Raw genomic sequence first — 16898 nt, forward strand, 5'->3', positions numbered from 1 at the left:
GTTCTCGGTCCACATACTGCTGGAGCCTAGCTTGCAGGATTTTGAGCATCACTTTGCTGGCATGTGAAATGAGTGCAATGGTGCGGTAGTTTGAACATACTTTGGCATTGCCCTTCTCTGGGATTGGAATGTAAACTGACCTTTTCCAATCCTGTGGCCACTGTTGCGTTTTCCAAATTTGCTGGCATATTGAGTGTAGCACTTTTACTGCATCGTCTTTTAAGATTTTGAATAGCTCAGCTGGAATACTGTCACCTCCACTAGCTTTGTTGTTGCTCAGACTTTCTAAGGCCCATTTGACTTCACATTCCAGGATGTCCGGCTCGAGGTCAGTGACCACCCCATCGTGGTTATCAGGGACGTCAGGCTCTTTCCTGTATAGTTCTTCTGTTTAATCTTGTCACCTTTTCTTAATCTCCTCTGCCTCTGTTAGGTTCTTGCCATTGTGGTCCTTTATCATGCCCATCTTTGCATGAAACGTTCCCTTCCTATCTCCGATTTTCTTGAAGAGATCTCTGGTCCTCCCTGTTCTATTGTTTTCTTCTATTTCTTTGCACTGTTCATTTAGGAAGGCATTCTTATCTCTTCTCTTCTGATCTCTGGAATTCTGCATTCAATTGTTTATATTTTCTCTTTCTCCCTTGCCTTTCACTTCCCTTCTTTCCTCGGCTATTTGTAAAGCTTCCTCAGACAGCCATTTTGCTTTCTTCCATTTCTTTTTCTTTGGGATGGTTTTAGTTGCTACCTCTTGTCTGATGTTGCGAACCTCCACCCCTAGTTCTTCAGGCACTCTGTCTATCAGATCTAATTCGTTAAATCTATTTGTCACCTCTACTGTATATTCATCAGGAATATGATTTAGGTCATACCTGAGTGGCCTAGTGCTTTTCCCTACTTTCTTCAATTTAAGCCTGAATTTTGCAACGAGAAGCTCATGATCTGAGCCACAGTCAGCTCCTGGTGTAGTTTTTACTGACTGTATAGAGCTTCTCCATCTTTGGCTGCAGAGCACAGTCAATCTGATTTCTGTGCTGACCGTCTGGTGATGTCCATGTGCAGAGTCGTCTCTTGGGTTGTTGGAAAAGAGTGTTTGCTATGACCATCGTATTCTCTTGACAAAATTCTTCCAGCCTGTGCCCTGCTTCAAACTTGCCTGTTATTCTGGTTATCTTTTGGCTTCCTACTTTAGCATTCCAATCCCCCACGATGATAAGGACATCATTTTTGGTGTTAATTCTGGAAGGTGTTGTAGGCCTTCTTAGAACTGGTTGGCTTTAGCCTCTTCAGCACCAGTGGTTGGGGCACAGACTTGGACTCCTGTGATGCTGAATGGTTTGCCTTGGATTCGAACTGAGATCATTCTGTCATTTTGGAGATTGTATCCCAGTACTGCTTTTCCTACTCTTTCATTGACTTTGAAACCTACTCCATTTCTTCTGAGGGATTCTTGCCTGCAGTAGTATACCCGATGGTCACCTGAATTAAATTCTCCCATTCCTGTCCTTTTTAGTTCACTGATTCCTAAGATGTCGATGTTCAGCTTGCCTTGATTGATGGATCTTACATTCCAGGTGGCTATGGAGTATAGATCTTTGCAGCATCGGACTCTCCTTTCACCACCAGATGCATCCGCAACTGCGTGTCCTTTCGGCTTTGACCCAGTCGCTTCACTCTTCCTGGCGCTACTAGTACTAGCCCTCTGCTCTTCCCCAGTAGCACATTGGACACTTTCCAACCTGAGGGGCTCATCTTCCGGCGTCGTATCGTTTTGCCCTTTGGTACTGTCCATGGGGTTTTCATGGCAAGGGTACTGGAGTGGGTTGCCATTTCCTTCTCCAGTGCATCACGTTTTGTCAGCGCTCTCTGCTATGAACTGTCCATCTTGGGTGGCCCTGCATGGCATAGCTCATAGCTTCATTGCTTCATTGAGCTACGCAAGCCCCTTCGCCCCAACAAGGCAGTGATCCAGGGAGAAGGATAGAAATCTAACAGTAATCAATAAAATTGCTTGCAAAATATTTGCATGTTGGATCAAAGCATGCAAAAATGCTTATGAATTTTCATGCAAACTGTATAACCAATTCTATTTAAAAGTTCAGGATGAACCAAACTGAGAAATGGAGCAATTCTTGAGGTGCAAGAGAACCCAAATTGGAAACAGGAAACACAGAGGAAGCCAGAACCATTTCTCCCTTTTTCTGGAGCTCAGCCAGTCATTCTGTTGCCTCTCTCTCTCTCTCTCTCAGGTTATTATGGAGAAGGGCTGAATGCCATCATTGTTTTTGCAGCTTGCTACCTGCCTGACAGTAACCTACCCGAGTACCATTACATCATGGAAAACCTCTTCCTGTGAGTGCCTTTTCCGTCTTACCCCAAAGGAGCAAGGCGGAGGTCTTGCTTCAGGTTCTGCTCTGCTTCCTTCCCTTTGCACCTCTGGGTTGACCAAATCAAGCCAGCTCCAGAGAGGAAACCCCTTCTTCTGACATGGGGTGTGGACTTCCAGGCAGCCAGCTTGCTTCAGGGTGTTTAGAATACCACTTGTTTTCTGCTCCATAAGGTGGATATATTCCAAGCAAGGAATATTGCACTCCACGGGCTTCAGAATTCAGCTTTTAACCATGTATATTTTGTTTTAGTTTTATTTAAAAGCATGATTATACTTTGGGAATAATTCAAAACAAAGGGGACCTTTTGTTCTCCACAGCTGAGCTCTCAGGGTGTGCCAGGGAGAATATATTCAGTGAGTTTGCAGCAAAGGTCATCCCTGCTCAGTATCAGCTGGCCACCACCAGTGAGTCCGCCAGCTCCCCAAAGTCCCCAAACAGTTTTGCTGGCTTGCCCCTTTCCTCCTTTGCCCTCAATGACTAGTTAGACGTGGGAGAAACACAAGACTTTGAATCCCCCGTTTTTGCTCCTGCAGAGCAACACAGTCAGTGAACAAATGTATCAAAACGTTCTGCCTTTCTCCTATCAGGTACGTGATCAGTAGTTTGGAGCTCCTGGTGGCCGAAGACTACATGATCGTGTACCTGAACGGTGCCACGCCACGCCGAAGGATGCCCGGAATTGGCTGGCTGAAAAAATGCTATCAAATGATCGACAGGAGGTGAGGATTAACTCCAGAACAACTGGGCACATCCTACAGCCTGCCAAGGTGATGTGGGAGTGGAGTTGCAGTGAAGCTCCGAGGGTGAGGAATCCTTTTGGGACTGGGCCCAGCCCTCCGGATCCTGATCCATTTTGCAGCAGCACTGCGTCCAGTTTCCTGGCAAGTACACTCAGTGGTTGTTTTAGGATCAGGGCCTGACCTGCTGTGCAAGCAATGCCCCTCTTGCACATGTCCGGCGTGGCAGCCGTTTGGGTGGCCACAACCGATGTGGAAGAAGGTTGCAGCGCGCAGCCAGGAGGTCTGCAAGCTGATGTCCTCTTGCTTCGGCTTGCTTTGGAAGACCAGGCTGAGCCCAAAAGGAAGCCCGCAAATACTTGGAGAACAGATTCCAATAGGGTTTGCCCTACTCACTCATTTCAACAGAAGAGATTTAGCAGCTGCTTAAATCTCACCCACTGAAATCATCCAGGCACCAAGGCCCCCTTGCACCTTCAGCTGGGCTTGGAACCTTCTGGAACATCATCAATAAATCAATGCAAAGAGCTGTGAGATCAAATTAGTATGGGGGAGGTGCAATTTTGACACTGCACAGACTTCATGCTATCTAAATATGGGGCGGTATAGAAAAGCTTTAAATATAAATAAATAAATAAATATCCCGGAGGGCAACCGCTCTGACTGCTTTGCTCAACTCCTTCATACAGATTGCGGAAAAACCTGAAGGCATTGATCATTGTTCATCCATCATGGTTCATTCGGACGGTGCTCGCTATATCACGGCCATTCATCAGGTAAAGAAGGAAACGCTGATGGGGGCAGCAGCGGGGGTTGGGGAGAAGCCTGGCTTCAAAGCATTTAAACCGTGCATGGATTTCTTTTCTTTTTTCTTCTGCTTTTGCTTGTTCTCTTTGCTTTCGATCACATTTTAATCCCTTCATACTTCAAGAGAACCCACAGTTGTCTCATTGCCTAAGCCAGATTATTGAAAGTCAAAATTTGCAAGGGCTGGCCAAACAAAAATGCAATCGGTTGTCTCACCACTCTGAGAGCCCACGCGACGTGCAGGGAGAACAGATTTCAGCCGCCCACCGCCCTGCACAGCTCTGCTGTCCTTGGGAAGAATCTTGGCACCACCAAGCAATCCCAAGGAGAAAAGCACCTTGTCCAGGGCTCGGTTCCTTACCGCTGCTGAGGAAGCCTGGTGCTGGAGAGCCGTAGCCGCGAGAAACAGCGTGACAGAGACACAGCGGCCAGTGCGGTGGCCCGAGGCCCGCGGAGAGCAGCCCGTCCTGTCTCCTATGTCCCCCATTGCTCGGGTCCCTTGCAGGTCCCTGGGGACATGTGGCTGAGGAGCAGGCGTGCCGCTTGGGCGCGCCATCAGGGTTAGCAGGATCCACGGTGTGGCATGCCCCTTGTGGGCCTCCCCACCCTCTCCCCCAGGCAAGCCATCCCGATAAGGGTCCAGGCCAAAATCACAGGATGGGGAAAGCGTTTCAGAGCACCGAGGAAGAGGATGGTGAAGTGGTCACTCAGCGGCAAATGACAAAGAAAACAGAACAGCCCTGCGTAAATACCTACTCACTGCTGTTGCAGATCTGAGGGCTGTGTGGCCCAGTTCGTCTCTCTCTCTCCCTCTCTTTCTGGGAGACAAAATTTTAGTGCCTGGACCAGGGAGACCTTCCTCCCACCCTCTGTGGAGGCTTCCCCAAAGAACCCTCTTCAGCCTACAGATGGGTTTTGGAACTCCTCTTGTTTGGTGCCTGGGCACCTGACCCATAATTTAGGTCACTAAGTGGAGCTGCTTGCTCTTGAGTAGACCTCCACCCTTGCAGCCAGGAAACATGCTTTGCAATGCCAGCATCCAGTACCCTCCAACTCTCATCTCTTCTGTTTGTAGCCCAGAGCTGCCAGTGAATGTGAAATGGTGGCTTTTTCCCTTTAGGCCCCCCTAAGATGGAACTGACCCCTAACACTCCTCCTTCTATAAGTGCAGTTTCTATAGGGATGCGGGAGCTCGGTTCACTTCTCCCGTGCTGTGTTTACATCCAGGACATTCTGCAGAGCTGCAAGCCCCTGTGCTTCGGGCAGATTGACACTGCAGTCCTGAAAATGCAGCCAAGTTCCTTGCCACACCTGTTAGAACAAGCTCATGGTTGCAAAGCAGGGCTGCGTCCCTTTGAGTCTGCATGCAACGCCAAATATTAAATGCAATAATGCTGCATCGCATCAGGGGAACGTATAAGGCTTAATTTTGGCTGAGAGTTTCTTTCATCTTGGTGCTCAAACTGCTTTGTAATGCTCTGTGCATGGGAAATAAAGCATTGGATTTGAACCCCCATCATCCTCAGCCAGCATGCCCACTGTCTGGGGACAATAGGAGTTGTAGATGCCAGGTTTGATTTAGGAGATTTGCAAGAATCAAGTTGGTTACCTTCTCTCAGATGAGCCTACCTCACAGGATCCTTTTATGGCTAACATGGGGAATTGCTGGTGGGAGTTCTATAAGGAAGGGCTGCAAAGAAATGTAAGGGCATGGCAGAAAAATAATTTAGCCTGTTTGAAGTGGAAGCATCAAGCTTTCCCTCCTAGGAACAAGAGAGGGAAGGCTGAGCATTTTCTCCCCTGGCAATCTGTTAATCTCAATGCAGAATTTCCATCTGCAGGAAGAGCACTTTGCTTCCCCTCAGCTTCCAAGTGGGGTCAGAAGCATTGCTGACGTTAACCCCAGGAGGCCTGAGCAAAAGCCGGGCATGTGCAGGGCTGTGTGCTGATGAGGTGTGTGTCTGCCCTTCCCAGTGTTAAATTCATCAGCAAAATCCAGTACATCCACACCTTGGAGGAGCTGGCGCGGAGCATCCCCATGCAACATGTCCAGATCCCAGACTGCATCCTGCAGTAAGTATCTCTCTTCCAGCCTCTCACCAGCAGCCCCCTGAAACCGAAGTCCAGCAGACCTCTCTACTCCTGCCCCATAAACCATTCCTCTTTCCCAGTTGGCTGCTCACCAACGCACTGTGTGAAAGAAAGGAAATGAACTGAAAAGCCTTACATGGCACAAATGCGGCCTTCGTTGTGCAGGAGCTGGAAAAGATCTGACATTCTTTTCCAAAGCAAGCACCGGCTCTACCTGCTGGCGCTTGCACTGCTCGCGTCTGTGCAGAGGGCTGGCCTTCTCACTGGGCCAGGATGGGAGACCAACTTATGAACTCCCATCGCACAAGGTTCGCTTTGCCAGCTTCACGTCTGCTGTGCACTCATGGCTCTTCCCTTCCGTTCTCAAGGGCGCGTAAATGCGTGACCGAGCCTTGAAAGTGGCTTGATTGTCCGCCGTCTAAGATCCGGGCAACGTCCACATTGCACTTAAGGCACTTGGGTCACCATCACATGCTCCCCACACATGGGGCAGGTGAGCCTCTGAAACTGGAAGCTGATGTGCACCCAAGGGGCTGCCTTTGCCCACCCAGATGAAGTGGCTCAGAGTGGGGGAGAGGGAAGCGGGCTTGCTGTTTAGATGCAGATTCCTCGGTCCCCCACCCCGTAAACCCTTTCCTTGCCTCTGAGGCTAGTTTGTGCCTTTGGAAAGGCAGGCTGTCTCTCTGAGAAATCTTGCAGCCACCACAGACAATGCCAGAGCCAGAGGATTGGGCCCTGCCTGCTTGAAAAAGACTTCCTGGCTGATATGCTAACCGCTCTTTCTTCTATACAGTGCCCTATGTATCGTACCAGACTGTCTGAAAGTCTGTTCTTCAGGTCTTATTCCTTTGGCTCCGCATACAAACATTTCCCCAGAAATGTCTGTATGTGGAGATCTGATCTGATCTGCTTCCCTGGAAGGCACTTGGAAGAACTCACCACTGGCACACTACCCCTGTATGCTTTGTAAATCTTGCCCTCTCTCAGTGAATAATCATTGGTAATTCCTGGTACTGAAAAGGTAGTCTGCTGTTGCAGGGTATAAACAGAAATAGGAAACCAAGGAAAGGGCTATTTAAGTGCTTCTTGCTGGGCAAGAGAAATGAAGCCAGGTAAGGACTGCTGCTCTTAAAGCACCAATAGAAAGAAAAGGAATTTCAACATATAAAAGTGGACAAAGGAGTGACCTTTTGGCCCCTTCTCATCCCAAGGGAGAGGGCTCTCGTGAGCGTTAACAAGTGGTGTGTGATGGTTGATCTCCTTCGCCTCATTTTAGGTTTGAAGAGGAGCGGAACAGAGCAAGGAAAGAAAGGTAGAGTGGATTCATTGGGCATCGCAGAGCGGAAGGATGCCGGGCTAACCGGGAGGGCACATTATTCTTTTCTGTTCCTGTTTTGGAAATGCGACACTTCAGAGGGCTATTTATCCTTACAGGGCAGAAGAGAAACAGGACATGGCTGAGAGAGAGAGGTAAGCCCTCCCATTTCATCCTCCAGGGCAGCATTGCAGAACTGGGGCTATTTCTAAGCCAAACATGCAGGCAAGTCACATACACCAGCCTAGGAGAGGGGACATGAGCCTAACTTCGAGGGCTATGTTGTGGGGTGACTGGCACCCCTCCCAAATGGCACCATGGAAAGCTTCTGGATTTTTGCAGTTCTGCTGTGCTGCAGCGCCACCTTGTGGCAGAGTAATGGAACACACGGAGAAGCTCAGAAAGAAAGGACCCTGGCGGGGGGAAAGATGCATGCAAGCCGATCGTAATGCTGCCAGGCTTCTGGAAGCAAACCCTCAGTCGTTAAATGCCTCATGCAGAGGAGCCCCCTCCTCTTGCAAGCCACCTCGGTTGCATACCCCTAGGAGTTTTGTTTTGGGTTCAAGAACACCCATGCTTTATGTATTAATATTTCCCTTTTTGCCCTGAATGGACCCAGACTACACCAAATAAATCCACCTTTAATGATTGCCTTAATCTAGGGAATGGATTAAGGAACAGATTAATCTAGGGGAATATATTTCTTTTTAATCTTCTACACAGAGTCCTCTTTTCTCTGCACTGTCTGAAGCAGAAGAAGCTGTGCAGGCTGTGGACTGGTGTCCGAATGCAGCACTGGGCTGGATGAGGGCCAATGAGCTAGGTCTGAATCCTGGCAAAACCGATACGGATAGGCGGTCCCCCTGCCCAGGGATTAGGGAAGTTGTGGATCTGTGGTCTTGCTCTCTCTGCCCTTTCCCTAGTTCTGGCTGGCACGTCAGTCACGCTGTTCCCAGACAAAGAACCTCTGGCCACAGCAGTCCGTGCACTTTGCAGCCTGAGCTTGTACTTCTGCAGTGTGTTCTACCTAAAGCTGGATGTGAGCTTGGCCCGGACGCAGCAGCAGTGCAAAACACGGTGGGTGTGCTGCCAAGCAAGATGGTCTCCTGAGATCACGTTGCACCAGCTCTGGCGGGCAGGCGGAATGCTACCAGGTTGAGTTCAAGGCGCTTCTGTGTGCATATAAAGCTCTACATGGATCAGAACTTCAGTGCCAGAGGAAGCCCTTTCCCTCTCTGTACTGACAGGGAATTGTGATCCGGTGAGGCTGCCTTCTTGAGGGAGCCAGAGATCTGCTTTGCAGCAACTTGACAGCACCCCGCCTGTGCACTCCCAGCCAGCTTGGACACAGCCAGAGCTGGGCCATACAGCGCAGCACGAACTGGGCTTGTTCACACAGGAGTTTGACTGAGTCTGTTGCTTGATAAAGGTGTTTATTGCTTTGCCTCCTCTTCCAAAACAGGCCTGCACTGCCGGTAGAGGACCAGGAAACAAGGTTTGGATGTATTTAGTCATATTTAAATCAAAGCCAGACTTTAATGTTGTGGAGGCAGGACCCGTGCTGTCAGCAGGCCCTGTGAGACAGGGACTGGGTTCAGACAATAACCCACACTCAAGGTTAGAGGTTATTGTGTTGCCTGAACCTGGCAAAGATAACAAACGGGTGAACAACCCGTAATTCTAACCCAATAACCAGCCACAGCTTCTCCTTATGGGTTGTTAATGGTTCACAAGCCATGGAACTGTGGCATACAATAAGCCACAGTTCAACAACTACCAAACCCTTCTCTTCTCCATTTTATCCTCACATCAGCCCTGTCAGGCAAGTTAGAATTCCCTGTTTTTTTTCTAAATGTAGCCGCAGCCTTTACAATTGCTTGGTGTGGTGCAGAAAATCAGTTTTCCAAGCTGTTGCACATGGTTCCTTGTTGTAATGCAAAGTATTTTGGAGCTGCACTGTCTAAAATGGGCAATTAAAGACCCATTGGTTATCCCAAAGACCTGATCCCGGTAGAGATAAAATAAGCTCGAGATGGTTTGCTGATACTTTGATATTGGCGCCTGCATTTTTGGATTCTCCCTGGGGGCGTGGCTTTGGACCAATCACTCTGCAGTTCACGAGCACCTGCACTTCAAAATTTCCCCCAACATGGCTGGCTGGCAGGTACTTTTGGGAGACCTGAGTTCAAGAGGTTACAGACATGCTAGCACTCTTCAAACCCTTGAAGGACTATTGCATCAAATAAAGCAAAGATTGGTTATTCTCTGGTGCTCCAGGACTCCATTTCATGGGCTTAAGATTCAGTGGCCTGGTTAAAGAGGAGGAGAAACCTCTCAAGGCTAAGATCAGTTCAGTGTTGGAACTTGCCATGCAGAACACGTGTGCATGGATGACTGTCCCTGGCTGGAGACCTTACACAGAGCCTAGACACGTGGTCTGCTGGGAATATCCTACCACTGAGCTGCCCACAGCCTGCCCAACTCTGCTCCATAGATGTTTCTGTAGCACATAAATCTCACTGATTGCAGTCACTACCTGCAGTCTTCGGGTGTCAAATCTCAATGCCTTGTCTCTTCCTCACCTTCTAGCCTGTCATGAGCAGAGACACGAGGGTGCGTGGGATCAAAGGAAGGACCCAGCCCAGTGTATCACCCACTGTAAAATGGTGTTCCTGGTGTTAGGCCCCTGTGCTCATCTCATCATCCTCAGCCCCAGCAGAATCGGAAGCCTCCTACAAGTCTCTGAGCCACACAACCACCTAAACACTGTTCTTCCCTACAAACATCCAACAAAGATCCCTTTCCAGGAAAGGCTTTGAACTCAGCTCAGCTCCATCACGAAGAGCCCTTCTGTAGTGTAAACAGAGAAGAGTTTAAAAGTGGCTGCACTGGATATCACGCATTTAGGCTCAAAAGGAAAGCATGGGGTGTTTGTTGTCTTTTACATGGCCAGGCAGCTACACCAGGTTGGAAGGCACATATCCGTCCCAGAACTGCATTCTGAAAGGAGATTGCTGCCTCAGGCACTTGTTGCATTGGGAAAAACTGCAAGACCAACCGTCCTCTCCTCTCAGATGGGGCTTGCATGCACCTCTTCTGATAGGTATGAAGTTTTACATATGTTTTGCTTCACTGTCCCTCAACCACATCCCTGGACTGGAGCCCATGGGGCAAATTATAGGAACAAGTTTGCTATGTGCTTCCTTCTGGAAGCCTCTCTAAGGAGCAGCTTCAAAAGTTCACACAGACCTTGAATACAGTCATCAACAGCAAGATGTCAGTGGACTCAACTGCAGAATGGGAGGGTTCGTGTGTTGATTTTTATGATACTGGACCAGCATCTCCTACTGATACCTCCACACGTATGAGGCAAGCTGTGAACACATGCAGAACACTGTGTCGTCTTCAGGAAGAGACAAACAGGGGTGATGCAAATGTGGATCTCCAAATTGGAAAGTACATGCATTTCGAAACTGTAAGAGGAGATATAGCAGAAGCCAACACCACATAAATCAACTTTTGTCCTGCTCTTCTTCCAAAATGCTCAGGGCAACAAATGTGGAGTTATCCCTGTAAAAAAGGCCCTGCTTTCAATTAGATTGAAAGAGAAATACCAGCTCAAGATAATCTAGGGAGTTGAGTGCTGAGTGGCGACTTGAAACCATGTCTCCCTGGTCAAAGTTACTCAATCAGTTCAGTTTTGGGCATGAAATCACTCACTCACTCACTCACAACCTGGACCAAAAGATAGAAAACACACATGCATGCACACTTCCCTCTTACGATCATGTGTGCCGTTAAGTGCCACCAGGCAATTTTCACCCAGCAAGGTCAGAAACTGCATCCTGCACGAGGCCAGTCGCTGCCATTTGACTCTCGCACACACACAAGTGGCTTGCTCACTGATCTCCTTATCTGAAATGTTCCACTGACCATGAAGAAGTAAAATTGTACAGATTTGGAAGGGGCAGATTAGACCATTGAGTCCACCTTGTGAGAGTGTTAGTTTATTTTTTTCAATGGGTAAAACCCATTTTGAAAGGAAAGGAAGTCCCAGTTTGCCCTGGCTGAGGAAGCAAGGTAGAAAAAATATTTTTAAAATATTAAATGGTGTCCCTTTTAAATGACTGACATTCATTTTAATCTTAGCTTTACTTTTCTCTTCAGCTTTACTGAAGCTACCTATGTTGCTGAACCTATTTTGGGGACAGAATTCAGCACCATGGACAGCTCCTATAAAGTTCAATAGGGAAACCTCAGTGGCAGATGAGTCCCGTGGGCATGGATGCCTCGCTGGAGGGCTGGGAGACGTCTGTGTTTTCACTGGAATCATGATGTCCACCAGACTGAGCCAGGGGCAAAATGAGCAAGTCCGTGGAGTTGATTTCAAAAACCAGAACTTGGAGGCTTCACACAATTATTTTGTAGCCACATCTATTTCTCCCCCAAAATGCTTTCTTGATCTTGCCTTAAATGAGACTGAAGGGTTAGTGTGGAGGGGTAGGTTTTTGGTGCCCCTACTCCAAACCACTGGGAGATCGAGATCCTCAGTATTGCAAGTGGTACTGGGAGATCTCGGACCTACCATCTCCTTCCCGCCACGGTCTCTGGGCAGTCCTTGTGTGCAGGTGAACTCATGCACATTGCGACCAAACTGCTGGGGAACACAAACAAGACATTCGAGCACGCCTTATCTCTTTCACGCACTAAGTATATACAAACCTCAGAACAGTTGCTGAGACTTCAAGCAGTCTGGATAAGGAACAGCTTACACAGAGTGTTTTTGAAACCTGAAGGTGCTTGTTATTTGGTTAAGACTCAGCCTGTCCATCCAACCTGGCACCGTGTTCTGACATGCATTGGCTCCCTGGTGTGTTGAACTCTGATAGTGGGGAAATGCTGAGGACGGACGTTACAGTGGAATGCATGCGAAGCCCGTGCCCTCCCACCCCGCCTTTCTCACGACGTCGGCTGCTTCTCTGCGGACGCAATATGCTCTTCGCTCTGGCTTTTAAAGACTGGGAATTGCCTTGTATATTCAAGGACTGGAGGGGATCACTGAGGAAATGAGTGCTCCTCAAGCTCCTTGTGGAGCTTCTTATCTGGCCATTGGTGACGCTGGGAAGGGTGGAAGTTGGGGACCCAACACTGGGAGGGCTACAAGCTCTCTAACACTGGGTGAAATACTGGGGAAAAGCTCCTTCCTGTCTCCCATATGAAGACAGAAAGAATTGAAAGCATGGGCCTTTGTGATGTTTGCTACCACATCTGAGGATAATTTACCAATGGGAGCAGAATGTTCTTATTAAAAGGGGAGTATAGAGAAATTAAGGGTAGAAAAAGATGTTTGTAAAATGCTATTAACCATTACAGTTTAATATAACCTGCATATTTTCAGAAGCAGAATACTAATTTCTGTGAGGATGATGAATGCTAACGAAGTGTCTAACATGGTTCAAATACTGCATTACACGTTGGATAGGAACAGTCCAGCTTGCCTATTCTGAACTGAATTGATATGCCATTAAAGGAAAAAGGAACAAGGAGGGAAGAGGAAAGCAAGCCCTGAAGCAGCAGCTCTGGCCAGTGGATATGGCCAGGTTTGTCTTCCCTGCGGTCTTCATGTCTTGCTTGTGGGCTTTGGAGGTATCCTGGAAACAGGATGCTGGGCTAGACGGAACACTTTAGGCTCTGATCCTGAAGGCCTGTTGTGCTAAATATTCACGCGTCCTCCCCTAAGGATGCAACACAGCCTCGCTCATCCTGTGGTGGGGATTTAAAACATGTAGGGGCAAGCACTGTTCTTGTTATGTTTACCATTACTTTTCTTCCTTCACTTTGCTGTAGCAATTGCACTTTCGGCACACAATATGGTATTTGCTTCCCTGGAAGTGAAGGCTCAGGGCTTTACAGCTCTTCCTTAACAAATCTCTGCACTTGAGCAGTTGTACATGCACCAAAACCTGTCCCCTACTGCTAATCAGTCTGAGACTTTTTGTTGGGTGGGCTGGGGACAGGGGGAGAAAGAACGAGGAAAAGGGCACACAAGTCGCCTGGTTTTTGCTTCACACTCTAATAAAACATAAACAGGTTACACTAAGGAGAAGCCTAGATAAAGAGGTACACATGGGCAATCTCACAAGCTGATTTTATTTTGAAAGGCGCACATTCTCTCCCCCTATTGTTGAGAGCAACCCAACATGCCTGTTCACACAATCAAAGATGCCACACTTCAAGCTCAAGTTGTGCAATGCCAGCAGTTTGCTTCTCTACACAAGACCCACCACTTTAGCAAGGTGCACACTTCCCAATTGATTGGGGTATTAAGATAGGCTCCTTTGCGTGTGTTGCCCCACAAAGGTTCTTTTCTTTCTCTGCTTTTCTCTGCCACAAGGTGGTGCTACAGTACAGGAGACCTTAATAGACACATAGTTTGGTCTATAGAGAACAGCTCACTTTGTTCAGCCTAAAACCAGTGCACAAAAATGCTTCAAAAGCACAGGAGAGGGCCTGGAAGATGACAGCATTGCGTAAAGCTCCCACAATGCCTTGTGTAGAAAAGCCCAGTGTCACTCTCTCTCTCTTTCACACACTAACTAAGCTGAGTAACTCAGTCTACAGCAGCGTGCAAGGAATACGACTCAACAATACTTTGCGCTCTTTGTTCCTCCTCGTCGTCTTAGTAGCAGTAATTGATCTTTCACAATGGCTGTCACAGAGAGATAAGAAAGGTGATGCAGGGGCATGGCATGGTTAGTGTATTAGGAACATTTACTATAGGCTGCATTTGGAATAATAAATGCATGTTCTGACATTTTTATCTGTTCTAACAGGTAAAAGCAAGCAAGCCCTGCCAGAAGCACTTGGGTAATCTGGTTCTTTTAAAACAAATGTATGTCAGAAAGTGCTTCTGCACCCAGTGCATAGTCGAACATGGAATTCACAACTACAGGATACAGTGAGGGCCACAATGTGGAGAGCTTTAGAGGGGGCTTAGGAAAGGCTATCAGCAGCTGCTAGTCCTCGTGGCTCCATGCTGCCTCCAGCATCAGATGCAGTATGGCTGTGTGCACCAGTTGCTGGGAAACATGGGCAGGAGGTGCTGTCCTGCTTATGGGTTTTTCATTGGCAACTTGTTGGTCACTGTGCAAACAGAATGTTGGACTCAGTAGAGCTTTGGTCTGATCCGGCAGGCCTCGTTGTCTGAGCTGTGGTCTTCCACATGCGTTATCTTCACAACAACTCTGTAAGGGAGGACAAGCAGAGATTTTGACTGGCCCCAGGATGTCCAGCCAGCTTGGAGTGCAGGGATTTGACCTGGACCTTTCAGGACTAGTACAATACCCTGACTCCTACAATGGCTGCTCTACCGTAAAATGGAAGATGCTGTTCCCTTTGAATGCGCACAGTGCAATTTCCCCCAGTGGCCCTTCCTCTGGCCTCAAAGACTTTTGCATACAAGTGTCATGCATATGTCAGAGGACAGAGGAAACCCTATGTTCTATATGAATAAATTGTAAATACATGTGTTGATTTGCATATTTCCTTAAACGGTCAATAGAGCATGCCCTCGGTCTCCAAGTGAGGTTTCTTCTGTAACCAAGACAAGGCACAAAACACTCACAACCTACTGCAGTTTTCCTGTGTAAATGTGGAGCTCTTTCCCCCAGAGCATAACTTGCAAAACGTGGGAAATTTAATCTCCACCCCTATGTATTTGTATTTGTATTTAGACAGTTTAACTCTAGAAGATACAGATTGCTGTTAACTATGTATGATGGATCCTTTAACTTGCTTTGTTGAAATGCCCAGGAATTCAGTGGACATTGAATTAAAAATACTGAGCCTACAATAAGAAATGTGTCTTTAGTATTTGAAATTCATATAATGTAGACTTTACAACTTGGTTGTAAAGATATAGTCATATAAACTCTAACTTTCCTTGGTGTGTGAGAATCTCAGTACAGAAAAGTTAGTTTATAAAGTCTCTGTAAGACTTTTCTCTGTAAGGAATGCGTACTGGAGGGCCTTATAAAACAACCTATTTATTTACAATCAAACTAGAAAGCAAGCACACCTTTTCCTTTGCTATTTCTGCTAGGGAGAAGCATGCAGTCCTTGAGTTGCCCACCCATAAAGGAGTGTGCAAATGCATTTTGAATCCTCTAGAAATATAAGCAAAGGAAGACAATTGCTGGAAGCATCTTTATAAACCAGTTATAATCATCCATATAAATGATAAGATTTAAGAATAACTCCATTAAAATTAAACTGTAAAAAATGAAATGTTTTGGTTTTCTGCCCAGTATTTTGGATAGCTCCAGTATAAGTGAGGGACACCATTGAAGGAAATTTACAGTTGCTTTTTTTTTTCTTTTAAGGTAAAATTAAAATGATGGAGGAAGCAAAACATTTATTTGAAATGTCTGGAGTACTCAGCCTGTTTGTGACAGCATTCAGCAGGCAAGCAGAACTGCTTATGTCCAGGTTTTAATATCCCAGCATAGAAACTTTTCATCCCCAGGACATTGAAGATGAAGCAGATGAAGAACCAGGCAGCACACCTGTTTTCAAGGCAAGGCAATGGTGCCGGGAGACCATCTTTCCTAGACTGATGGGCAGCACCAGCACCAGCTGAAAGGACCACACAGGCAGGACCATGCTGAGGTAAGTGGCTGCTACCAAAGAAGAACCTTCCATCTTTATTTGCCTTCATGCTAAAAAAGTGATCAAAAGAGTAAAATGGATTCTATACATTATAGGAATATATCAAAATACATTAAAAAATCTGCATTTGGAGCTGGCTTATACATATAGAATAAAATCCTATGCCTATTTAATCAGGAAAAGTCCAACTCTTGGTGTGGCCAAGACAGCACAGGTGGGATATCCTGGGAGTTGTAGGGTTTTTCTGTCTAAACATGAATAGGATTGCACACCTACGTTCTATAACAAGTGCAACGATGATCATTGAAAGATCTCCTGAGTCTGTGCTGGAGATCTTCTCAGTACTGAGAACTTTTTCTGTCAGCAGAGAATGAGTTACCTCATCTGTGCTTTTGGCTATCGTTAGAACTATTTGCTGTGGCAGTCAGACAGAACAGAACAACATGTCAAAAGGTTTGAATTAAGTAAGATAAATATACATACCAACTACTCTCTTCATTAAATCCCAGCAATGAATAAAAAGAAATGATAGATACTTGCAGGAATATTGCAGGATATGAAATCAATTTATAAATGAATCATCAGGAAGTAAAAATGGTTTTAATAGAGCCAGAAAGACTTCTCTGAAATTTAAATGGTTACAAGTAAAAAATAGGCCTATCCAATATAAAGGAATTATGTTTTCAAGAGAGCAATTTGAAAAAATGAAAAAAATGCACACTATATTAAGAATATGCAAGAAGGTAAAATATATGAAAAGTGTTGAAATTGTCTTCAGTTACAAACTAATGCAGTTAAAATTAATACATTACCAAAATTTAATTTGCCAATTTTAAAAATAATACTGACTAAAAATCTTTGACTGAATTACAAAAATTAATCAATTGTTGCAAG

At 46.5% G+C, this 16898-nt stretch overlaps 1 protein-coding gene across 1 annotated transcript in view; it reads left to right on the forward strand.

The window, feature by feature from the left end:
• ATCAY (ATCAY kinesin light chain interacting caytaxin) overlaps positions 1–15968 on the forward strand; it is a 31602-nt gene extending 15634 nt beyond the window's left edge. The window contains exons 5-11 of the mRNA XM_044419109.1: positions 2247–2349; positions 2975–3106; positions 3814–3900; positions 5906–6004; positions 7299–7334; positions 7457–7492; positions 15862–15968. Of these exons, the coding sequence (XP_044275044.1) occupies positions 2247–2349; positions 2975–3106; positions 3814–3900; positions 5906–6004; positions 7299–7334; positions 7457–7492; positions 15862–15952 (584 nt within the window). The 3' untranslated portion in view covers positions 15953–15968. The remainder of the gene's footprint in view (positions 1–2246; positions 2350–2974; positions 3107–3813; positions 3901–5905; positions 6005–7298; positions 7335–7456; positions 7493–15861) is intronic.
• The last annotated feature ends 930 nt before the right edge of the window (positions 15969–16898 follow it).

Source organism: Varanus komodoensis, unplaced genomic scaffold (assembly GCF_004798865.1).
Source record: "Varanus komodoensis strain SLA01 unplaced genomic scaffold, ASM479886v1 scaffold99, whole genome shotgun sequence".
Lineage (NCBI taxonomy): Eukaryota > Metazoa > Chordata > Lepidosauria > Squamata > Varanidae > Varanus > Varanus komodoensis.